At 36.9% G+C, this 26,451-nt stretch overlaps 1 protein-coding gene across 1 annotated transcript in view; it reads left to right on the top strand.

The window, feature by feature from the left end:
- The window catches only part of LOC139125368 (alpha-2,8-sialyltransferase 8E-like), a 38,511-nt gene extending 13,376 nt beyond the window's left edge, over window positions 1-25,135 (top strand). The window contains exons 2-7 of the mRNA XM_070691458.1: window positions 11,267-11,733; window positions 15,102-15,246; window positions 16,168-16,280; window positions 16,961-17,050; window positions 18,903-19,144; window positions 21,110-25,135. Of these exons, the coding sequence (XP_070547559.1) occupies window positions 11,543-11,733; window positions 15,102-15,246; window positions 16,168-16,280; window positions 16,961-17,050; window positions 18,903-19,144; window positions 21,110-21,324 (996 nt within the window). The 5' untranslated portion in view covers window positions 11,267-11,542 and the 3' untranslated portion in view covers window positions 21,325-25,135. The remainder of the gene's footprint in view (window positions 1-11,266; window positions 11,734-15,101; window positions 15,247-16,167; window positions 16,281-16,960; window positions 17,051-18,902; window positions 19,145-21,109) is intronic.
- The last annotated feature ends 1,316 nt before the right edge of the window (window positions 25,136-26,451 follow it).

Below are 26,451 nucleotides of genomic sequence, written 5' to 3'. Positions count from 1 at the left end.
GAAAACATTTGAACTTTGAAGATTATAAGGATCTGTTTGAAACTGGTAAGGAACCCGAGCGGGCACAGTTTGTACAGTTTGTACGGAAAAAGGCTGGAGAAATCCGTAGTGAAAAGCGTAGTAAAATCATGATGGCGCCAAATGATATCAAACGTGTGCAGCTATACAATCCAGACACGGGCGAATGGTTGGCAGAAACATGGCCGATAGGACGGACGACGGGTTTAAAATTGTAAAGACATTAATCTACTATTTTCAACAGTGACCTGGGCATCACTGATAACATAAATGTGGGCAAATATATTATCATTGTGAGCGTCATCGCCAACCCACGCGGTATCTTTCTTCAGGATCTCAAGTTGAATTCCGTCCTTTGTGTTCATTACTTTTAAACCATTTCCATGAAACTCAATATCTTTAAAACTACGCAGATCGATAAACAGACAGAATTTATTCTTCAAATAATCGGCCTCATCTATATCAATTTCACACCAATCTTATCTTCAGCAAAATACCGTCGCACCTCTCGCCAAAATTGTCTTGGTATCATCTTCTGAGCGTACACTTTATTTGCAATGCCTTCAATCATTACAGACACAGATTCAATGGAGGGGTTAAAGAAAAGTTCACTGTTCAGTTCTGACTGATTCTGATTTTTAGTGAAGAGTATAGCGATACCTCTAATGCTACGTCGTGGTACATTTATATTTTCATTGATAACCGTGTCCGATTCTTTGAATGGGATTGTTCTAAAATAATGTATATGCTCGTAAAGGTAACTTTTTCCGTTGTTGTAATAACCAGCAGTTGACCTCGCGAGATTGAGGTCAGAAATTGTCTCGTATTCCATTTGAATGTTTTTTAATTTATAATTGGTTGTAATCAGTTTATTACTGACAATTAATTGGGGGGCGGGTGCCAACGTAATTTCCCATTCAATATGACTCCCTAACGCTTTTGGGTATGCAACTCCATGGCCTGTTATGAGGGGGTGAGTGAGACGAATAGCATATTTTGTTTTATATGTGTCAAAAAGTAAATTATCACCCACGACGGCAGCATCTGCATCGGCCGAACCGCTTCTTAATTTTCTTAGATTTTCGTTCTGAATTCCGTACAGTGTCATGTTCGTTTCTCTCCTTTTTATGTTTGAAGAGATCGCGATAACATTCAATAAGGTTATATTTATTCAAATCGAAAAGTGTCTGACCCTCAAATGTGAGTTTCATACGCTCCACCAATTTTTTGCAACATTTTGTACTACTCGGGTAGTTCCACCTCCCATTACTTCGAGATCAAAAACCAGGTCGAAAGTATCTGGAACTAAGAGTACTCCGCTTTCTAACTTCGGACATCGTATGATAAGTGTCTGGCCTGGATCTGCCTCACTTGGATTATGAGCAATCACATGATGAGTTCTTTCTGACTTCGTTCCATTCGGTATTCGGTTGGTGAAAGTCGGTGATAATGTTCTATCGTACCCCATTTTTCGTGTAATGTATATAGTAGAAGAAAAAAAAGAAAATAAATCACATCTTACGTTTCACTTCGTGTATATAATAACTTAGAAGAAAAAATCACATCTTTACATAAATATTTCCGTCTGCCTGAAGATAAATCGATTGCCTGTGTCGCGAATCAATCGAAGAACCCAATATTCTTGGAGATGATGAGCCTCTTGGTCATCCTCAGTATCCTGGAATACAGCTATGAATTCTAGTCGCTTAAAGAAGTTAGTCTTTTGACATTCCTTCACGAAAGCTAATATGTTATGATATAGATTATCATCTTTGAGTCGGACACCTGGATTTGCTCGAAGGATATGACGATTTACCCGCCGGAGTTTGCACCATTCCAATTCGACAGAGAAACCAAACAGGTCTTTATTTTTAGAAAGAAACTTTGCAATATTCTTTTCACCAAACATGTTGATGCCATATTAATACATAATTTTATTTATAATGACTAATGTTAAACCAGTTAAAAATATCCATAGCTGTTCTCCAACAAATCCGACAACCGATCCTGCTGTTTTTAATAGAAAACTGACGAGGGAACCGATTAAACCTGGTATTGCAGCAGCACTTTTTGCGGCCAATGTTTTTAACCATTCGCCAAATTGCTTTACAATTTCTTTCGCTTTTGTATATACTTTGGGTGGACCTGAACCAGACCCGCCAGTTCCTGCTCCCCCTCCTCCTTTAGTCACAGCCAGGGCAATTGTTGATATTGTCATTCCAAGGGCAGTCAGTATTGCAGCGATTGTAATACCATTTCGTTTAAATAACTCTGTCAGCTTCAGCCTGAGTGACAATTCTGGATCGGAAATTACATCACGAAGAGACCTAGTCGTAGCCAGACTTTCACGTGCCCCACTGATCTTGCCATTTTCGTATTCAATTCGATTGTCAACTTTAGCTTCTCTTGTTATGAGTTCAGCTAGTAGTTTCTTGGCTTTTTCTTTTCCTTGGTGTGATCTTCAGGAATTTCCTTTAACTGTTTTTCAGCTTCTCTTTTCAATAGCCTTATTTTAACTTTTTCGTTGTTAAGCTCGCCAAGACGCATATTCGCAATCCTTAATTCATCATTAATAGCTTTATATTCAGGGTTTAGATTGTTCCATTGTTCGATTTTATTTTCAAAAGCTTGTATTTTATCTGCATTACCAGAAGCATCTTGCCGTAACTCTGTCAGTTCATCTTTGTATATACCCATGTCTTCTGGCGTCATCTTCTCAGCTGGTATTTTATTGTTTTTCACATCTTCAGAATACAATGTTGAACTAACAAATTCGGGCTCTGCGCTAGAGTGATATTCGACTCCACTCCATCCGTATACTTTATTTACGAATTCAGAACCTCCTGCCTTCTTTTTTAATGTGGATTTCTCTAAAAATCTACTTCCTTTATCTGTTGTAACTCTGATTTCTTTATAATACAGTTCACCACCTTCAATCTTAGCATTTAAAATCAATTCGGTTCGTGCATCCGGATTAGTAATCCTATATTTGTCTAAGAGTCCTTCAGCCATATTTTCTGTAATTTTTCTTCTCTGTTTAATTAAAATATCCACCTGTGGGCTAACCACTGATGGATCTGGGTTTGCAAAAGTATCATCGGTAAAAGATGTTTCAGCAGCAGTAACATCGTCATCATTCAAATATGATTCATCGAAATCCTGGAGTGGTATATCTTCTCCTTCTGCCATATTGTCTTTCTATATTACTACAATTATTTTTTATCCCCCCTTACATATACAGTAAAAAAAAATGCACATCTCAGTTGTTGAAAGCGTTGAACAATTGGCTGATTACATAGAAAGAACAAGTGCTGCATATCGACGAAGTTATAAATTAATGGGTCGAATTGATATGGCTCTTAATATTACTAAAGGAATTCTTGTAAGCTCTGCTGTAATAGCGGCAATTCCGACAGTTCCGGTACTGTTAGCCTTAACTCCTATACCAGGTGTTGTTATTGATGTGATACAAGGGAAAACTGGTGTAGCAAAGAGACGAGAGAAATATAAACATTATTATGTTCAATATAAACAGCTGCTTACACAAATACAAGAAAAAGGCGCAACCCTTCGGAACGAGGAGGCTCCGGAGTCAGAACTTATTCAGGACATATTTCATCAGGCGCTAGAAATTCAAAAACAAGAAGGATTTAGTCCACCTCTGGAAAGATATTTAAGACATTATGGATTGAATGGATATGAAATTTAGTTCGCACCGATAGGAACTTCGTGTTCAACATCAGCTAGACTCCGCGACCGGCCGGACTGACAACGAGTGTAAAAAAAAAAGCTCCTTTATATAGGCTAGTTTGATGACCCGGTTGACTCACACGGAATTTCCCACCTTCGGAACGTGTATAAACATGCTCAGCAGGGCCGCTTAGTTCAGGCTGCGCCAAACCCCTGTTGCGCATGCGTGAGTTCATATATAGGTCAGGGTTATACTTTAGTTACATGGATGGTTAATTTTTCCTTCGCTTCATGTAGATAAATGAATAAAATGGGGTGTAAAATTCTTACTTCATCCCAGTTGTCCACGTTTACTCTACTACTCAAGTGAGATATCAGAAAATTATGATTATCAAAACTATGTTGCCAGAATTTTGAAATAAAGACCGAGTTGTTCTGTGTACAGAAGAAATTGGCTAACTAAAAACTGCACCTGACATTATTAAGTTACAGGATAAGTGAAAGTCGTTAATATTGCTTTTTCACAGTCTTTCATGTAAGTAAATCCGAAGTCTTTCTAATATCCCACCCTTCTCGGAAATGGCGCCCTTGTATCCGAAACAATTCGATGGTTTCAATCGGGCTCGAACCCACAACGCATGGTACCAAATCACCTAGCGCAGAAGCCACAGACAAAACCGCTCGGCCAAAGAAATCATCACATTACCCTTCGAATTTTACTCACAGAGCTCTTTGGTTTTTAGCTCACATTTGGTGGTATACCAATGTGAGGTTATCGTATAAGCTGAATCAGTTCATTTGCATCTGATTTGCATGTCTGTATGTCTGTATATTTGTGGGTATGTGCGGATGTATGTCCGTCACACACAAAGGCTCCCATACCGCCAAAGCTACCGTTCTCATTATTTGGTGTACAGGTAGATGTAGGGGTTGAGATGTGAATTTGTTCAAATGAACACATCAGTGTCAAAAATGTGCAAATGAGGTACCAAAAAGGGAAATCCTGCAAATGTGCAGGAGTGGTGGCATGTCAGGCTAACTCCACTGACTTGACTCATTTCCTGTCATTGTTTATGAACTGTTACATATTAACAGACCTGCTGAAACCATAGACAGAAGAGGGGAGGAAGACCATCAGTAGACGGGAGGAAGACCGTCTATGGTCAAACTAAGGGGGGCTAGCTGCCTTTCTGCTATGCATGTTGCTAAAGTTGACCTCCAGTACCTAAAGTTTCAGACCTTAATTACTTTTGTCATTCTTGTTTTTCTAGTTAAAATATTTCTTGTTGTTTTTCTGGTTGTACTGTGCAGCAATCATTGTCATAACATCAACGTAGAATTTTCCTGCACTGAACAGATAGAAACGACAATTTATTGTTGATCTTTGGTACCCATACTGGTATATACCGATTTTGATCAAATGTGAGCGACACCGTATAATTGCGGTATTTTAGCAAAGTGGAATGTTTGTCTAAACCATGATCAAATGTTTCCTCGATAGGTAAATTCAAATTACTCTCTACCGATGCCTCGGTGGTGAGGAACGACCTTGGGCCGTGTTATATAACATCACGTCTCTGAGACAAGCTTGATCTATCGTCCATCATTCTCGCGAACCTGAGCAATAATTTCCGCTTCGCTGCTCTACGCAAAACGGGTAACGCTAAGCTGTTGCCGTAAAGAGGTGTGTGGTCAACGACGATGATCGTCCATCAGCTGAAGCACTGCAAGTTTTTCTAACCATAATTTTCAATCTCTTCAAGCTTTATAGCTTTGCTTTTATCTTCACTCGCGTATTTTTCGTTTGTCTGTACTCTTTCCTTTGTTTATATTAATAAATGTTTTAAATAACCTGAAATGGGGATAACATTTCCTTATGTAAAACAACGAAAACATAATGAATTTTCCTTGATGATGTCTAAAGTGGTGTTACATAGCAAGTAACCATGTTGTACTTTTCTATAGTTGTTCCTGTCACCCTCGCTTTTCCAGCTGTGAACAGCAAATCAAAAGTTTGAATCTACAAAGATTGGCTGGTACATGGCCTACTTGCTTTCCATCTATATCGGGTTTGGGGTACCGCTTATCAGCCTCTATGGTGACAGCATCGTGAAGGTAACTTGGAATTGAATCTAGTGTTGGCATGATGACTGACATGGCCTTTGAATCTTTCTTGTTGTGGCCCTCCTTCTGCACAACCAGTGGCACATCCATATGGGGGCGAATGTGGAAAAAGTGATACCTAAACAGTAGGAGTATCAACAAATTAGGAAAATACTAGTAATTGTGTTACAAAAATTACTCTACTGACACTAAGCTATTTTATGACGTTTTTTGACGGAGTGGAGTAAACTGAATAGTTTGACGATAGAGGATAGCAAAGGGTTGTAAATTGTAAACTAGACACCAATAAACTGCGCAGCTGATGAATAAATGTATTGACAACTCAAAAGACAAGTGTATGAAGACATGCTCAAAATAACTTACCCACTGATTGTGCTACGGACTTTGATTGTTACACGTTCACCCAATTCGGCCATCATTGACATAAATCTGACAACAAATACACGATACATCTTTGTGAGTTTTGGCAATGTCTCAGTCTGACAAAAATACACTACATTTTTGATATGTTTTGATCTAGTCAAACACTTACACACTGTAGGGCTTGCAGACACCCTATAGCCATCACTCCGCAAATTGTCTCAAGTTTGAGTGTCATGATTAACGACAGGACAAAAATTGCATCTGTAGAAATATGAGTCGGAGAGGATCAAGCATATTCTGGAAATGTAGAGATATCGATGTAGACCGTCTTCAAAATAAGTAAAACCTCACTTAGTATAGTAATAAGTACGACGTTCGGCTGTCAAGCGTATAACGTATATACGAACTTAGTCGTGGGTCCATAGCTGTGGTGTTCTCAGACTGGATTCCTGCCTTTTACGTGCCGGTTTTCCTTTTACGTTATTAACGCCGCCACCACAGCAATGGACAACTCCATAGACTAGCGTCCATGTCATGCCCGATAGGCCCTTGTCGCAACTTTGTTCGGCGATATGTCGAAAAGTTTCCATCCAAATTACGAATTGCAAACACTCATCGACAGCTTGGTTATTAGGGAGTCATCACGCCCAGAAATCCGCTCAAAATTCACTGAAATATGACCCTTTTTCTTTTTCTAGCTTTACCAGACATGACTACCATTTTCCTAGCGTAAAACTGTTGGTCGAGGCTGTAGTCACCTAAGCAGTAACCTCTCAACTTTTAAACATCCACATGAAAAACCTCACTCAGATCCCAGGACTGACCTTTTTTCCTAGTAAAAGTTTGATTTCAGTTATGTAAGACGTGCAATGCCCAGAGGACGAACGATGGTCATCGATATCACACAATGAATTACTGTTTGTTTTCATAAGTTGAGAGGTCATCGCTACGTCACTACAGTGACGTCCTGTAGTGAGCCGGACTTTTGTGCTTTCCCCTATGCACTGAGCGTTGAAATTTTACAGGGTGCTGCGGCAACTTCTGATGCTGTGATACGCATCAAAACCATGAAAACACTGTAGAATCAGCCGTGTGTTATCGATGACCGTGCCCTAAGATAAAGGAATTTTGAATTCACTGTAAACAGTGCTTTGACGCTTGGTCAGCTAGAACCTCTTGGGCTTTGCTCCATAAACCACTACAGGAGAAAACAATACCTAAATATTTAAAGTATGAGACAACATCCACTCTCTTCCCTTCATAGAACCAACGCTCGTATTTACGAAGTGGACCAAGATTAACTTTTGTTTTATATTTTACACAATAAATCTGTAACTGATTGAGAAGACTCTGTAATTTAATCGCAGTTTCTGCAATAAGTAATAAGTACCAAGTCGTCTGCAAATAGTAGATAAGAAAGCTCTACCGTGCCAGGCTAGGCGAGCAACTGCCTATCCATGAATCTTGCTTGAATTCATTATACAGGTCATCGACGAAAAGGGAAAATAAAAATGGCGAAAGTATACAGCCTTGTCTCACACCATATGGGCAATTAAAAAACTGTGTTAATCCAGTACACACGATTTCACTTTCTCATAAATTGACACACGAGAAATATACATTTTCCCCGTAAAATCCCGCTTTCCCTTATTTGAAAAACATGGACGTTCTATTTACTCTGTCAAAGGCCTTTTCGAAGTCAATAAAGGCGCAATAAAATCTCCCACCTTTTACATTACTGTACTTTTGAATAAATGTGTGTAAAATAAAAATGTTGTCTATTGTACTATAGCCTTTCCTGAAACCAGCTTGTTCCTCCCTTAAAGGGGCAATGTTTTCTTCCCAAAACTGGAGTCGACTATAAAGAATACGTGTATATATTTTACTGACAATGGGTAGAAGGGTAATTCCTCTGTAATTTTTAGGTTTGGATTTATCTCCCCTCTTAAAAATTGGAAAAATAATACCCTGACACCAAGCATCTGCAACTGAACCGCTATCAAAATTATGTTAAATAAAAAGGATTAAAAGGGACAATAACCCCGTATACAAGGCTTTGTGTGTGGAAGTCGATAATCAATAGCTGTACAATTTCTTTCAAAGGGCCTCTGAATCGTAGACACAGCGTTGGCATAGACAGTCTGGGCTACAGTCTAAGGAGCAACACATGACACACACCAGGAGAACTGAATGTAACAAAATAATTTAATGAACAAAAAAAATAAATTTCAACTAAATGCTCAATCTCATATATACTCTGTCAACAGACTTTAAAGTATCTCATCACTAGAGGGCGCCGTAACCACTGAGAACCCAACCCTCATCAACAGATACAATCTCAAAAATACACGTGTAAATACACCCGGGTAGTGATTACTCTCTGATATTGAAAATCATAAACACTGAAATATGATATCAAACAATCATCAATTTCCCCTTGGTACTATACGGATAGACTGATTACAGTACACAGGATACAGGGTATAAATTACACTCAGAACTTGTAAACTCTATGAAATGAATAATTGAATCGCACTGTCCGTTCAAGTTATTCAAACACAAAGCGCTCGACCTTACAGAAATTCTCTACAGTCCTGGCAGTAGCCGCGAGAAATTTCTTCCAGTTCTGATAACCGCGACCGATCGTTATTCAGTTCCAGCGACGTTCCCTCGACGTTGCTGTATCACGAGGCAATGACGTCACTCATGGAACATTCCAGATCACACGTGGATGCAGATCCGCACAAACGATGGTCAATTTCCTTTCTATCAACCCTACAGATCACTACTTTTACAACAGACTTGTTTTACAGTCCTCCTGCAATCGTTGGGTCTCTCCTCTCAATTTGTAACAGTGTACACTCGTTGTGCTCCTTTCCCGTGAACTGTTCTGGATCTAACACACTTGACGTATAACAGAGTCTCGTCATCCAGACAGTTTCTCAAAGTTCTCAACTTTTGAAGAGGACGGGAAATGTTCAGTTCTTACCCAAGTCTCTGAAAACTATCGTCGGCAAAGGCCATAACACTTCAACTGTACATGCACGAAGGGTAGAATCTCTGGTCCATCCATTTAGGTGACTTTGGTGTCACTTTCGATGTCTACGCACTTCGGTGTCGACCATGGACTTCGCCACTGAAACCCAACTCAACTCACACAAAGAAAAGGACCCTTAGCTAACTGATAATTAACAGCGTGGCATAAGGCACAAACTCTCTCTTATCATGACTGAGAAAAACTCAATAAAACCTGTTACTGTGGCCCACTAATCCAAGCACTCTGCGAGGAAAATATTGGAAAGCACATACTATAATATTAATATGCAGTAGTTACGGCATCATGTCAATCTTGTCTCGTGTATCAGCTTACACGGAATATCCATGACAGTCTCATGAGGGCGCCAAACTGACATATTCCAAGTAACTACATTTTGAAACGGCCACATGATAAACAATAAATTTTTCACTTAAGCGTAGTTAACTTTGCACCTTTAGAATAACAGTTATTAAACTCGCCGTTAGCATGATATTTTGTTACACACTCTCTCTCTCTCTCTCTCTCTCTCTCTCTCTCTCTCTCTCTCTCTCTCTCTCTCTCTCTCTCTCTCTCTCTCTCTCTCTCTCCCCACGTAGAGGGACAGAAAGAGAGAGAGAGACAGGGAGAAAATAAATAAAATAAAATAAAAACAGGCAGACAGAGATAGAACCTTTGGTTTAAAAAGTGTCAGATCTCGTCGGACGTTATTCTCCATTAGTTCAGTAAACTCCCCTGAAAAATCTTGTACACCTATATAGTGACTAAATGTTATATCACCCTTTCATCTTGTACCAAGACGTATAAAAGCGTAACTAGGGCCTACTCACCATTAACACTGTACACAATGTTGCTGACATGTCAATCATTAATTTGCAGGTTTGTAGCAGTCATTCGTATCAGGCCTTTAGCCCCGTGTGCTAACCGTGACTAATAACTGGTAACGTGATTGAATCTAGAAAAATGGAAAAGGTATGCCGTGTTCTGTCATATCACACTCTGCAAATTGTCACGGTTCTATTGCATTGACGCAATGTCGCGTAATATACCACACGCTATCTTTCCGTATATAGGAAAATGTAAAAAAAACACAACGCAACTGTTATTAATATTCTTTATTTGTCAGTCAACCTTGTTGCTTACATTCAGTTTTACCGTCAATATATGTGTTCGGCCAGAGAGCTTACAGGTTATACTATGACTATGCGTGTATCTAATCGTGAATTTTCATTTTCTTTTCATCACATTTGAAACGCTCTGTGCTCTTTTATTGGATGTGTTCTCAAAATATGAATTTTCATTTTAAACAAAAATATACATGTACCTGAATAGAGAGAAAAAAATGTTTCGGTGCTTGAAATGAGCTTCATTGAAATCTGTGTTGATTGTTCGTTGACTTTTATGCGTCGATTACATTCAGAGACATGATCGTCATTGTACAGGGTGACGTTGGACAACTTGCGATCTGAGGGAGAATTAACGACAAGTTTTACCAGGGATTTATTAGAATAATGAAGTTTGAGTTACCGCACTCTCAAGCTCTGATTAATTTTTGTGGAGAACGGAAAACAGACAACACTTGTCATGGATTCCTGATTCACTTCAAGACAAATCATTTCTTTAGCAAAATTAACATAAAAAACATTATTTTTTAACATAGCATGCTGTTCAAATTGCTTGTTTGTATTACAATAATCCTGAAAAACCTAGTCACGTGGTCCTAGCAGCGACTCGGAAATAATTCATGTAAACGTGTTTTGAGTCATTTTTTGTAAATTATAGTGGGAGCGCACAATCGACGGTAGTTGCAAACTAAATCGGTTCCATAGAAACCTCTGATTGGTTAGTATTCAATGAATATAGTTTCGTGCTTCGGTGGATTCAAGATTTACAAAACTGGAGAACTGAAATTGAAATTTTTCTGACATCAAAATGCTGATAAGGGCACGTGGGACCATACCATTTACTCAGTCCCGGTTATATGCGATGAAAACATTGACTTTTTTATTGTAACTGATCTCCGCCTTTCTCTTGCAGTATCTGTGCGGCTTTCGTCGCCTGTGGCTCAGGAATGCACTGAAATATAGAACCCGTATTGCCTTGGTGGTATTGTGCTGCTATAGTACAATCATAACATTAGTGGCAATATACAGTAGAGCACCATTCACCACAAGTATTTGTGATATACGCCTCAAGCCATCTCCAAGTCGAAGTTTTTATTGTTGTTCAAACAGCAACGTAACAAACATTCAAAAAAGGCCGGAAATAGATACAACTTATGCAACGATTTGGAACAAAACGTTTAAGACTGTTATGAAAACATCGAAATCAAATGAAAAAAATGGAAACAGCAAACGGAACATAACAAATCTACAAGCTTCAAAACAGATGATATTCAGCTCATCTGGAGTATCTAATGACAGTCAGTCAATTTTGGCAATTAATGCGTATAACAGCATTAATACATACTGGACATCAAACGTGACGGCAGCTGAAGAATTCAGGTGTGTGTGTAATGTACATATCGTATTCATACAATATTAATTATGTCAACAACCTATCTATTTAGGGTATTTTCGCCTATGAAGAAAGCAGAAAAAACGAGCGAAGATAGATTTAATGAGAGATTTAATCTTCATTCCTTATTAATTAATTAATTAATTTATTTATTTATTTATTTATTTATTTATTTATTTATTTATTTATTTATTTATTTATCGGATTTATTCGTAAATTCCCAATAACAGGCTTCTCAAAATATACAAAAAATACATAAAATACAGACAAACATACAATTTACGCAAAGGGCAGTTACAAAGGACATACAAATCATGAATAAAATAATTCATTCAACTTGTTTTAAAAAGGCTAAATCTGTCAAAAATGTCAATACTCGAGCGCCATTTTGAAATATTGTTATAAGTGCTCAAAGCACGTGGCATAAAGGAGTGTTTACGAACATTGATTCTGGAAAAGGGTACCCGAAATGGTAGGTTTACCTGTAGACTACGTTGAACGTTCAGTGGGATTTGAGTTCAATGAGAACAATTTACCGCAGAATGAACACATTTGTACAGGAAGCTAGGATCAGAAACCTTCCTACGATTGTATAAAGGAGGCAAATTAAAAAATTTGCATAATTCTGTGTATCCTAATGAATTAGCGCATATTCACTTTAAAACACAAGTACTTAATGAATTTCTTTTGAACACTTTCAAACTTATCAACAAGATTCTTCTGCCACGGATTCCAGATAACATGAAAGTATTTGAGGCCGCGTACCAGGGCGATATACAGAGTCTTTAAAGATTTAACATCACTGAAATCTTTACAATAACGCTTTAAAAAGCCAAGGTTACGCATTGCTTTCTTAACTACATTATCGATATGCTCAGAGAAGTCCATGGAGCTACTAAGGATGACAGCCAAATCCTTTACAGATGTACATCGTACTTCGATAATGAACATTTAGTGTGAATATATATCGACTTGTATGCCAACAATCTAATGATCTGTGTTCACGCGACTATTACTTTTTCATGTATTATATTGACTTCGTTTCTACAAATTTGTAGATATGGCTACGCATTCGAATAAGTGGTCAGATAAGCACAACGACAAGCAAAAACAAAGGATAACATCAAGTAGGCTTTAACAAAATGAGAACTATGCTAACAACTTCACAGAATAGGTCTTTTTTGCATTGATGATCATGTAAAAGTTCACGTTTGCATTAATAATTATGTTTCCCCGATAAAATTCCCCGCCATCCGAAAAATAAGTGAAATTTAGTAGATTAAGTTCATTAAATTGTAAGTTAGGTCTTTCTCACGGCTGGTGTGCATTTCCATCCAACCTGCAACTGATTTCAATTTTTTTCCCTGCAGGCAACAAGGCTAAACCCAGAGTTCTCTTAAAGCCTTAAAACTGTTCAACCATGCATTGTGTGATGGAGGATCTGAAGCTGGCCAGTTATCCATCAAACTATTATGCACATACTTTGTCAAAATTCAACATTGATTTTATTTAGTAGTTTATTGAGTTCACAGAAAACGATGGTGACTATGGTCCTATTATGATTCATTCTTTGTTAATTGTCTATTTAGATATTTAACACCTGTTCTGACAAGCCTTGTGTGAAGATCAGTCCAGCCTAACCCTCCAATACAGCAAGACAAACATCATTTTTGTTTAACCCTTAAAAGGAATTTCCAAAATTGATAAAGTAAATTTCCGATTTAACATAATTATTCAATTTCATCTTATTAGACATTGATTTTCGTTTTGTTAAATTTGTTTGGTTTTTTTTGCAAATTTCACGCATTATTTGGAAGAATGTTGCTCTGTATGTCGTTGTTTCGACTCATTATAACATCATATGTCAAACAATGGCCTGGAACTAACTAGTCATCGATTCTGACACCTAGATGAGATTCCTTTTGTATTTGTAAATTAGTAAATATTAATAGAGAGAAGATCGGAGCTGAGTACACAATCCTCTAACACCCCTTTTATTCAAAGTAATATGTTTTAATATCATTAAAATGTAAGCTTGTTCCCAACTCATGTTACCTTATCCCAACATGCCACAAGATAATTCTGAGACAATATCGCCATCAAATTCTTTCGAAAAGTCTGCTAAAGTAACGTAAGTTTGTTTAGTTTTTAATAATTTTATTTTTCTCAGCGTGGATGCACCTTTCAAGACCAATACATTATCCTCACATTGTCTATTTCTTCTAAATCCTCTCTTGATCTCCCCTAGATTATATCTTTACTCGACAAACAACTTTTATTTTGTCTCAATAACCTGGTAATAAAGCTTGAAAAGATGAAAAATCAAAGTAATGCCTCTATAATATTAAGTTTGATAAGATCACCATACTTGGAACTACGAATTATACGCTTGTTTCAAATTCATCTCTTTGTTGTTCATACTTTTGAAAGCCATGAGAAGTGTCAGTGAGTCAGTCGTCATAATGATTACCTTTTCAAAGATTCTCAAAATTGCTTTCATTAAAATTCTTGTGAAATTTAGTATATTTACGAAATGTATTTAACACATATTAATTCTTGCTTAAAGCAGCATTCGTTTTACCTAAAGTTTCAAATAATGTATGTTTGATAAGGCTACCTTGAACTACATTAAATCAAGTAAAACATTCATTGACCCGTATAAAGACTATAAATTGAAGGATTCATTGTTGGGTTTTACATAGTAATGACTTCGCTTCGAAATTATGCTTATTTCATAGAATGACGATTCAATGATTGATTTTTTTTGGAAATACAAAATGCATGGTCTCTTAATGTCGATACGAAAATCAAGCCTTTAAAAAGGTATTAGATAAAAATACTGATAAACGGCACAATATTAATCAATCTCCTCGCAAACACATTAATTTATTTATTTATTTATTTATTTATTTATTTATTTATTTATTTATTTATTTATTTATTTTTGAGCAACAGGAGTAAAATTCAAATTACAGAGTTAAACATCTCGAGTTTTGAATAAGCAATCTGATTTTTGTCCTACACTCTGATATAACCGGCACGGTTCAGTTTCGTTCTTGTCTTTGAGAAGACCGGACTCAATTTATTGGTGATTAAAGCAGATACATTTTAGTGAGTTTTTTGTCGATACAAGTTATCGTTTGTCGACTGACATACTAAAGTTTAAGTGAGAATATGTAAGATAGAGTTAGTTTTGGGTTTGGCTTTACAACCCTATGCTGTCAGCTCTTAACATTTCCATAAAAACTGGCATGGTCTAGTGTGCACACACGCACAAAAGTAGAAGGCAAACAAATGTTGTAAAATGTACAAAGAGTATATTGATATCATTATGTATACTTTTTTATTTTTTAAGGCTTCTTTTGGAGAAAGAGTGCAACAATTCAAATATGTTTCTCACAACCCAAGATTCTGTTAAAATAAACGACAGTTTAGAGTACGAAGCTCAGAGAAAGTCCATGTTGAATATTACGCCAGAAATTCATAATCGTTTTCCCAAGGTAAGTCTTACTCTTTATTCTTAGACGGTGGAGACAAAAACACATTATAATAAGCGTCGAATGAGAAAATAGTCAAAAATCATAGATAAGTTTACTTTTGAGTATTTTTGGCACAGATATTCAGACTCTCATTTTTCCAGTCCTTTATAAACGGCTTTTCTCTCTCTCTGTTCTTTACCCGCTTTTTGAGCTCACTCAAAGCTCTTGGAGTGAGGACAATTTTGTCGTCTAAGTTTTATACAAAAATATTGGCCTACAAATTGTTTGACAGGAATCAATGCGATTTGGAATTTCGCATATCGGTAAGCGTTTCTCTTTTACAGACTTTGTACGATGAACCTTGATTTATGGTATTGACTTGGTAAGAAAATGGTTGAATGTCTTATTAGGGAAAGTTTAAATGAAACAAAAATTAAGTCTTTTGCTTTCGACGCGCTTACTACCATAAAGAACAGTGTCGACTGAAATATTGACACGTTACTTTTTTCGTGTCATACTGAAGTCTAGGGAGCGTTTCTTGTTTTGTTTTTTTTAATCATGTTTTCTGGTCAACACATCATTTCACCATGTATTCAGGAGTATTCGTTCAGTCTAGCAGCAACAACGACGACAACAACGTCATAGGAAAACAATATTATCAACACCAACCAAACGATAACAATAACTATGGTAATAATTATAGTAATATCATCTTCTTCGTCATCATCGTCGTCACCATCATTATAATGACTATGATGATGATGATGATGATGATGATGATGATGATGATGATGATGACGAAGATGTTGTTGTTGTGTTGTTGTTGTTGTTGTTGTTGTTGTTGTTGTTGTTGTCGTAGTCTATTGTGGTGGTGTTGTAGTTGCTGATGATGATGATTATGATGATGATAATCACTATGTCGAGTTATATGCATTCGTTTAGGAATCCCCGTTTAAACGGAATATGTTCAAGAAATGCAGTATTGTTGGCAGTAGTGGGATACTTTTGGGAAGCCAATGTGGAAATGAGATCGATTCAGCGGAATTTGTCGTTAGGTATAGTGGCACTTATTACTTATTGTAAAAATATTTTGTAAAGTTTTAATGATACCGTATCAAACAAGGTATCTTATCATCAACTTAATTCATCGAATTTCACTTTCTTCTGTGACCCGTCATTTTATCTTCATCGTAAATTTTTCCCTTTTAAAATCATGTTAAGTCATCTTTCTTTCCTTTTACATTAATGTGTTAATGCATTTCTGTAATCCAAAAGTGGCTTTGCTTATAAGCTTTCTTATTGCATAATCCCCGTCGACGAAAGTCGTATCATGGTTATCAAGAGTAAAGAAAACTTCGGGGACAATCAACAAGGCTTATTAAAAAATTGAAACTGTTTACATTAAACGAAGGAAGTATTTTTTCTCTGGAATTGCACTGAAAAATGTTGTTTAATGTAAGACAGCAAGCGGCAATTTCCCAATTTGGAAATGATGTAGAAACTAGTGGGCGAGATATTACTATTTTAAATAATAACAAGGTGAGGGTCGCCCGCTGCAAACATTTCAAATAACGCATAATGATTTATGTCCATGCAACATTCTTGTTACTTTTATCGACATTGACCTAAGACAGAAAATGCAATGTTAATGGCATATCTGCATATCTGCTTGAAGCAATGTGAAAATCTCACACTTATTTTTCCACTTCTACTAACAGAATATCTTTTTATGCAGGTTTAATTTTGCAAAGACGATAAACTTTATGGATGACGTTGGATCGAAGACAAGTCTCATCACGTGTAATCCAAGTATTTTAGTATCAAGGTAAGAATATCCCTGCACATCGATTGATAGGCTAACCTAAATTTAACTAATGGACTCATTCAAATGTATTGTGTACAGTCAGTGTAAAATGAGCAGACGGAACAATCGATTAAAGTACAACGAAAGATGATTTGACGCTGGAATATCGATATCGTGCTGTGCATTGCATGTATAGGTTATTATTATTCCATTATTTCAGGGGAGAATTTTAACTTTTCATAAGTGTTTTCAACCTTTTACTTCTGACCTGATTGGCAGTATTGACTGACATCATAAAGTTGTAGTACTGCGATACATTTCGTGCTGAACCTTGTGTTCTAGACCTAACTTGGCACACATTATATCATCGCAAAATGGTCTCAAAATATTGCCATGGTATTGCAGTACTTTATACAGCAGAACATTTTGTTTGCTTTAAATAATAAATAATATAAAACCTGCTCAGCACGGATCTGCACTTCCTGATTTAAGGGGGCGCTGCACCCAACACAGCATATTTTACTCAAAAATCACATTTTCGCAAATATTTATTCAATTTTGACTAATCTGTCAACCAAAAATTAAAATATTGGGTAGGTTCACCTTGTATTTTGTCAAGCAGTCGAAAGTTGCGTGATAAAGTAGCGTTAACGTATGCAAATATATGCAAACACCCGATTTCCTGGTTTCTTTTCCCTCGAAATTTCAAAAGAATTTAACTCCACTCTCACTCTGGCTGGGTCAAATTTTCTGAAAATTTCACATTATGTTCTTTAAATGCTATATAACTAAACGACAATTTTGTTTGGCAATGAAGTTCTTACATTTTCAATGAGAGGCATTTTAAATTTGCTTATCATGATTTTAATAAATTTTTCGAGGGTCAGTCTTTAAACCCTTGCCATTTTAGAATGAGGATAGATAATGCCAAATAAAATAGTCGTTTTTTTCTACATATACTCTTCAATCAAGTTAATATTACATTTAAGGAAAAAAAGCGTAAAAGTTTTGACTTAAATTAATTTTTATCATTAATACTAAAATGGAGGTTTTTACCCTTAATATACTCCCACTTCATCCTTTTTGAAAATATATAGATGAGGAGATTTCCTTGTCATCTTTGATGAGAACTATTGCTTTGAGAAAACTGTGTTGGCATCATGCAGCTCCACCTTAACCATTAGTGACAGAATTGATAAGCAATTCAAATATAAGGCATGCTGTAATAGTTACTGTGTGAATATGTTCATTACTATATTTTGTCTCCAGATGAACATGCAGACAAAATAAGCAGGTTTAGCTACACACTTACTTTAATGGCTGTGTTGTACGTAGATGCGACTTAATTATAGCTTTTTACCTTTATATTTACGATTGTTTTACCTGTAAAATCATGCACATTGTACGCCAAAAATCTCATCTAAAAACCCTGTTTCAACTTATCCTTAGAGCGAATGTGTGTGTTTTTTCAGGGGGGAGCACGTGCTCGCATGTGTGTGTACATTCAATATTGTTGTTGACAATCGAATTCTCGCTTGGAGTGTAATTTACTTTTCAAAGAACAAAACCATTTTACGTTGCGCGTAATGTATTTTTTTCCTTGACTAATGTCTTTAACAAAATAGTGTACCTTTAGACAAGGTTAAGTTTGTAAATTATAGGTGACATTGATATCACCCAAAGTTGCAGCAAATCTCCCTCTATTGGCCTTGATCCTTGAAATGTACTCGTGCTTTACAGCTTAGAATAAACACTCCTGACAATACTGTAACAATTTTATGTATTTGTGATTCATAAATGTTGGTTACTGTAGATTTTTTCAATACGATGTTAAAGGACGAAGTAGTCACCGTTTGTTTTTGTTCCTCATCAGGTACTCTCGACTGGCAGAGAATAGGACTGAAATGTTCCGACAAGATGTAAAAACAGAATATGGAAACACAACTATCTACATACCAGCTTTCGCTTATAAATTTTGTACCGAGATCGCCTTTCGCGCCCAGGATGTGTTAAATTCTACACACAATAAAGTAATATTTCCTCATCCAGGTCACATGATGTCGGCCACGAAGTTCTGGCAAGGTCGCGGGACACTTAGCAAGCACATTACAAGTGGTACGCAAAATAAAATAATTTGAATTATTTGGGAGAAAAGGACCCTGCAGTTATGTTGCTTTAATCACCAAATTATACTCATCTAATTTTACTTTTTGTGGAATGCACTTGTTTTTGTAAGTAGTTTATAATATTGTATATTCAGCTGCATGGCGTGACTGACACTTTTTATAAAATAAAACAACTCAAAGATCCTATTTTCCCAAACTAGTTCCAATCATGTTTATGTATTATAAATGCTAAGTATTATAAATGGAAACTGTTGTATTCACCTAGCAGGAAATTACAGTGCTCGATGTCAAAGGATAACTATATACGCATTCGTAATAATATCAGATATCATCCCTATGTCTCACTAAAATTTCACTTCATATAACGATATTGGACTTGCGCCTATGGAATAAACAAAACTTTTCTTTACATATTGCATTTATTTGAGCTGAAGGACGATATACTAAACAATTATTTCATAACACATTGCCATGTTCTTAACATATATTTATATATAATCCCATGAAGTGTATTTTTCTCAGTTTGACGTCATCGTATACGAGTGTTTTTCGCGGAGCCGTACAACTTCGAGCCGAAGGCGGGAAGTTGTGCGGCTCCTCGAAAAATATTCAAATACGATGACGTCGAACACAGAAAAACTCACTACATGGGATAATATATTTATCACATGAACAGTCTTCTTATTTTTCTTTTGATGTGGATGGATCAAAATTATTGTAACAAACTGCATTATTTTTGTCGTGATATGTGTTTTATTTACGCGGATTAATGTCATTTAATGAGTAAAGCGGCCCGTTACTCAGGGGATGTGCAAATGACCGATGCCAAAGCAAGTCGGCCATCGGCGGACATAGCTTTCACCGTGCTAGCGACGGATGGCCATAATATTCAGAGTTGTTTAGAATATTTAAAAATAGCTTTATGAAGTTAATGCAACGACACGATTGAAACAGTAGTTCTCATTCTTAGAGATGCCGTGGGTTTTAAAGATTCCGTTCGCTGATACACAGAGTATATACCTCGTTGCCATGCTTGTGGGCCCAACGCTGCCGTCACCAGTCTCCGCCGGTGTCAACTCATCAATCCGCATCCACAGAGCTGAACTGCAGAGTTCAGGCAACAGCTGTACGTTTTTGCTGCATCCAAAGTTCGATTCCGATCGATAATTTCGAATGAAGGAAATTTATCTTAGTTCGTCGAATGTCATGATGTTTTGCCTTCCATGTCGCTTTCCCGAAAACCATACGGCACTTTTAAGCTTACCATGTATAATCCAGTTGAACTTCCTTCTCTAACTTGAGGTGTGGCTTATGTGTTCATCGCAAGGCACAACGTCCACATTCAGCCATACGACTTGACTGGAACCATGACGTTACTGAGCCATAAACGGTCGACGGCGCCCCTATTTGATTGTTTGGAACAGCTAAAGCTTTAGCGACTCGAAATTTCGTTGGACATGCCTTCTAAGTTCTATGTTTCCATGTCTGGATTTGTCCAGTCATCTTTTCGTAAAAATGTCATGAGTGCACGACATCGATCACGACATATATCGGTCTGGGCTCGCGAGCGTCGCGACAACGCCTATATGCAGTACGAACGGTATTAATAGTGCAGGAAAAAAGTTGATGACGTACAACAGGGGTAATATAGTTGTTTTATCTGTACTGGTGTACGTCACACAGGTGGTGATACGGACCAGTTCATGTGATAAGACATGTTATCCTAAATTGAACACGGCGACAGTATTAAGATGCATTGAGATGGATGCGGAGGTCACGCTTATAACGTTTGTTTCTAGAAAAAATGTATAGTTCTATAATTTTACCATTCTTGCATATTTCACAAATCGAGTCAGGTTACAGCATCTCTACGAGAACACTGTCATGGCAACGTTTGTAAGGCATGTTTGCTATTATTCTCGTTGATTTCACTGCATTTTCTTTTCTACTCTAGGTCTACTCTTCAGTACTAGTGTAATCCCATTCTGCAAAGAAGTCCATCTCTTCGGATTCTGGCCTTTCTTGAAGGACAAAGATGGGAATCCACTTTCGTTTCATTACTTTGGCCCTAAACAAGCACCACCAACGTCGAGGTTCCAAGGAGATGTTCATAATATGCCATCGGAGTTTGCATCAATGATAAATTTGCATAACAAAGGAATAATTTGATTACATATTGGTAAATGTTGATATTGGAATCTTCCTTTTTATTCGAGATACTGTTTTTCATTTGACTCTGATTGACCAGCGAGTTTAAACATTAAAACACCATCGATTTATAGTGATTTTACTGTCAGGGTGGAGGGATCAATTTTAAACAATGCGTTTTTTAGGAGAGAATTGGTAATACAAGCCACAAGATATCGATTGTAATTATTCTGACCATGAGCGTGACACAAACCTAGTGGAAGGGACCTCCATGGCAACAAAAGCACGTCATCGCAATTAACACCGAATGTTTGAATTCAGTTCGAGATGAATGATGAATGTTGTTTGCTAGAGATATTATTATGGCATGATGTCATATTATGTAATCATTAACAAGCTCGTCACTGAAAAGTAATTTACTGAGTTCAGTGTTTCACGTCATTTGTAGCACGCTTGATCATTTAATTTAGATTTAAACTTAGACCAAGCCTGAGAGCCGCCCCGTGACTTGGCGCTTTTTTGATAAGATACGACATTTATTCGGGGAGTTCACAATGTATTTGGATTTCCCGCTTCTGAATCACTTACCTTATTTATTACTTAAAAATCGCTATTGCCGAAAGAGATAACAAAAGCCAAGCTATGGTATTTGCGTGGTGTATATGCTTGAGACAAATGAATAAATATTTTGAGGGTATGCTTACATTACGTAGGTGAATACACAGGATGAAATCGATCGGATATAATGATTTTCGGCTACCGCGAAGACGAACAAGTAGTGTAAGGCATATGTGAACAATAATCCATGATCAATTGTTTGAAAGAATTTGTCAAACTGGTGGGGTAAGCATAGCAATATACACATGATTGCATTTGAGATTTGCAACAGCTGAGAGTGAGCACGGTCAGTCATCGGCGAGTTTAATGTACGACTGTGTTCAACATGGAAACTGTTTGCGCAGATTAATATACAACACCAATTGCAATTGCATGTGTGGCAATCTATAGACTGAGAGCTCTGAAAATGGTCGTCCACTTTTGCCTATATTATAAAGATTTTTGGATGTTTCGATAACAAGTAGAGCTGATATATACGTAGTGGACTTAAACCCTATGTTATTTTTTTTTCATGTACAGTGTCAATTGCAATATCATGAAATATGAAAATTAGGAAGGAGCCGAAATGAAACTTGCAGTCAGTATAATGTGTGTGTCACCTACAGACATCAGCATTCGTCACTTAAGTTTTGTGTAATTTACTCCTTAGGGGAAATGCCAAATAGGTTTTATTATTGACTTATCATGATATCTTTAATTTATTTGGCCAGATTTATCAGCTCCAGGCATCTGATTAAGAATATCTCATGATATGAAAGATCATTGAGATAGCTACATACCTAATAGGTATGTAGGTTTATCTGATAGGCTTTCAGATTTTTATTTTTTTCTCAATTATAGAAGTCCCAAACCCAAATAAAGTATATATTTTCTGAAAGCCCTGACATTAGGAAATACGACGTAGCACAGTACATAGTCATTATTTGCATAATAGTCATGTGACAAGCGTTTTGCTGAACCTTCCAAAAATCGGTTTTACCTCGCTTTAGTAAACACGCTACACGTGCACGGTTTCCGGTTGAAATTTGTGCATCGACAAGCCTTGGTAATACCCTTCATATCCGTTCTGTGATTTTCTTTATATGCCTTTGTTTTTTCGTTATGCACTATTAAAGGTGTTAGACTAAGGTGCTTTTCAAGGAATTGTAATAGTGGCTCCATATAATTTGAACGGAGACTCAGAGAAAAAATCGCAGACACTTATTGGCAGGATATTCCTAAGGCTTGTCAATGCATACATTTCAATCCGAAATCGTGCAGCGCGGTTGCTGAAGGGAGGATTTGGATTCGAAAGGAAAGTAATGAGGTACATGTTTGGTGTCTTCAGTAGAGGTCTGTACCACAATAATTCGTGCCTGTATTGTCATGAATGACGTCAACAATTGCAGAATGATTCCCTTCTTCCCTCTCCGTCTTTCGTAATTTATCTTCATGGATGGGGTGGCTGCAGGTAAACATATCTCAATCGGTTTTAGCCATGGCAAAACTTCAACTGTGTACCACAAGTAAGGCCAATCACACATTGGCCGTTGTTGACATACCTTTAAAGGTGTACTGTCACCTTTTCCAATTTTTCCACAGTTACCATGGAAATAGAACATCTAACCAATCACATAGTTTAAGCGGGTGGCCGCTTTTAAAAACAGAGCCTTCACATGGCATTTTGAATACCAAGGAACGCCCCTTTGACCATATATGGGCATATTTAGATTACAGGTGACTGTATACATTTAATATGAAACAGCCAACCAGACAGCCAGGCTGATATGCATTGAAACAACATCGATTCACGCATGAAAAGCCGTGAGCTGTGCAAGTTGTCGCTCGTTGCCTGTAATGTTACAAACTTCGAAGCATGAATGACATTGGAAAACTCGATCCTTTTGGTACATCTATACTGTGATAGTATCTCGAATACTATTGTTTTCATATGCTGGGTTCATATACACTTCAAATCAAATCGATGAACCTTAAAGTCCATAATTTAGCAAACGCTCATTCAGAAACGAAGCTCCATCTACGTCCGTAGCCGTTGCGGGCGCGTGCCATGACAGAAGGACTGCAAAGTGGCTTATTTTGCTGATTGTATGCGAACAAATACTTCTTCTTGCGCAAGTTCATTTGTATCTCGTTACCCTTGACTCATATATTCTTCAAGACCACCTCGTACTCTATCGCAGTTGGCCTTTGCAAGAGAGCAGGTACCCTGGCTTATGAGTTCAAATCGGATACACATATCACCGAGTTTACTGCAGTTCAGACGTTATATAAGTTTGAGAAGACTGTTAACATAATTATTCCTTGCTTTATTCGTGTGACAGGATAAAATTAGAATTACATTCCCCCCTATTTTTGTGCAATTATTAATTTTCATGTAGTTAATCGGTTATTTCGCAAGGTCACATGTTCATTTTGTCACATGTTCATGGTTCAAAGACAGTTTTCTTACCTTAAATATCAAAAAAAAGAAAGAGTTGGTTCTTAATAATGGCAGAAAGCTAGAAAAAGTAGAATCTGTCACCATTGACAACCAACAGGTTGAAATAGTATCATCATTTCCATATCTAAGGTCCATAGTAGACCAGAAGTTAAGTTTTGAAGAGAATACAGACAAAATTTATAAGAAAGCTCACCAATGAATATTTATTCTGAGGAAGCTAAAGAGTTTCAATGTTAGCAGTCACATCCTTGTTTCTGTGTATCGTTGCTGTATTGAAAGCATTCTAACTTACAACATTGTCACATGGTTTGGTCATATTTCTGTTAAAGAGAGAATGCGACTAATGAAAATTGTAAACATATGTTGTTGACTTGTCGGGACAAAGTTAAAAGATCTTGGAGAACTGTATACTTATGCTCTTTGTAGGAAAGGCTTATCCATTCTTGGTGATAAATATCACCCATTGAATGACAAGTTTCAATATCTGCCTTCGGGACGCCGTCTACTTGTGCCCAGGGCTAGGAAGAATCTTTTTAAGAAGTCATTTATACCGTCAGCAGTTGCTGTTTTCAATATGAATATGTTTGATTCCGTTCGGAGAACCAGAGCAAACACCATTTTAAGTACGAACTTTTAATATTGTGCTGTGTTTGCCTGTAACTATTGTATTGTTTTGTATGGTGGTGTCCGTATTTGGTGTTTTATAGCGGTCCTGATGTTTAAAGACAATTTTCCATGTTTTTATGGACAATAAAGTATATCTAATCTAATCTATACCAGTCTTTTTTCATTAAAATCCCTGTCGAAGAAGTAGTTTGACCAGCAGTTAAGTAGCTTACGGATTGAAACAGCAAACTCTGAGAGAGAGAGAGAGAGAGAGAGAGAGAGAGAGAGAGAGAGAGAGAGAGAGAGAGAGAGAGAGAGAGAGAGAGAGAGAGAGAGAGATGACTTTACGCGTATACGGTAGACATTAACAATAGTTTTTTGATAAAAATACTATTTTGATAAAAATAGTAAAAGAACATAGAAGTAATAAGGTTGGTAAGCCAAAGTCCTGATGTATTGCCTTGCCAGTAATTTCAAACAGTATGTATACAATGAGTTGACTTAAAGAATGAAATTATCTTGACATAAATATCTTAAAAACAGTATTAGGTAAAAAGATCGCTGTTTAAATGTCATTGCATACGGTAAGAGCCCTATAAAAGCAAATTTTGCAAATTTATTGGAACTTGAAATAAAGACGGAGCCCTTAGATGTCTGAATGGTGCATAAAATGGCAATGGACATAAAAGGGAAAGGACAAGAACATTTCCCTAAAATAGTACATTTTAATAAGTCAGATCTAAAACTAAAAGCAGCAGAGAAGGGAGATTAAAATACATGCAGGGCTCTTTTTAATAATTATAATACCCAGTTAACGTCAAACACAGACATTTTGGAAAACTTTTTCTTTTTTGAGCTTTCTCCACATGATTACTCAAATGTTGGCAGTGGGGAGACCAGACCAAAGAGCAGTACTCTAATCCGCTTCTAACTAAAGATGCATACACGGATGTCAAAGCTTTCGGAGAGAAAATTAATATTACGGGATCTCTTTATCAATATCGATCACATCAATTTGACTTTTGAACGATAGATCAGAAACTAAGATAATACCCAAGTCTCTGATCTCAGACACGGTAGTTAACTGACGAGGATATATAGAATATTTATACAAAGTGACATTTCTCTGTATAGTGGAGGAAATAAAATGGATTTAAGAACATTAAGGTCGAGTTTGCACGTATTACGCCAATAACAATCCATACAAAATATTTATGTAAGTGTTTACAATCATATACAGAGTTTATTACGCGAAATAATTTCGAGTCGTAAGCATATATTCTGACCTGACTGTAAAGAAAGGCGTGAGGAAGCTCATTAATGTATAAGACAACCAGATGTAACTCAGTGTCCTCACGTGTTTTACAACAGGTTCATTATAGTAGTGAGTACGCTTCACAGAACAATCAGATATCTGTCATATCATTATATGTAGCATGTTGAATCTAATTTCGCACAGTACTCTCAGAGTTGAATCACTAATT

This window comes from Ptychodera flava (assembly GCF_041260155.1).
Source record: "Ptychodera flava strain L36383 chromosome 3 unlocalized genomic scaffold, AS_Pfla_20210202 Scaffold_25__1_contigs__length_14229661_pilon, whole genome shotgun sequence".
Lineage (NCBI taxonomy): Eukaryota > Metazoa > Hemichordata > Enteropneusta > Ptychoderidae > Ptychodera > Ptychodera flava.
The sequence above is the reverse complement of the archived record's forward strand: the minus strand, read 5'-3'. Positions and strand labels throughout refer to the sequence as shown.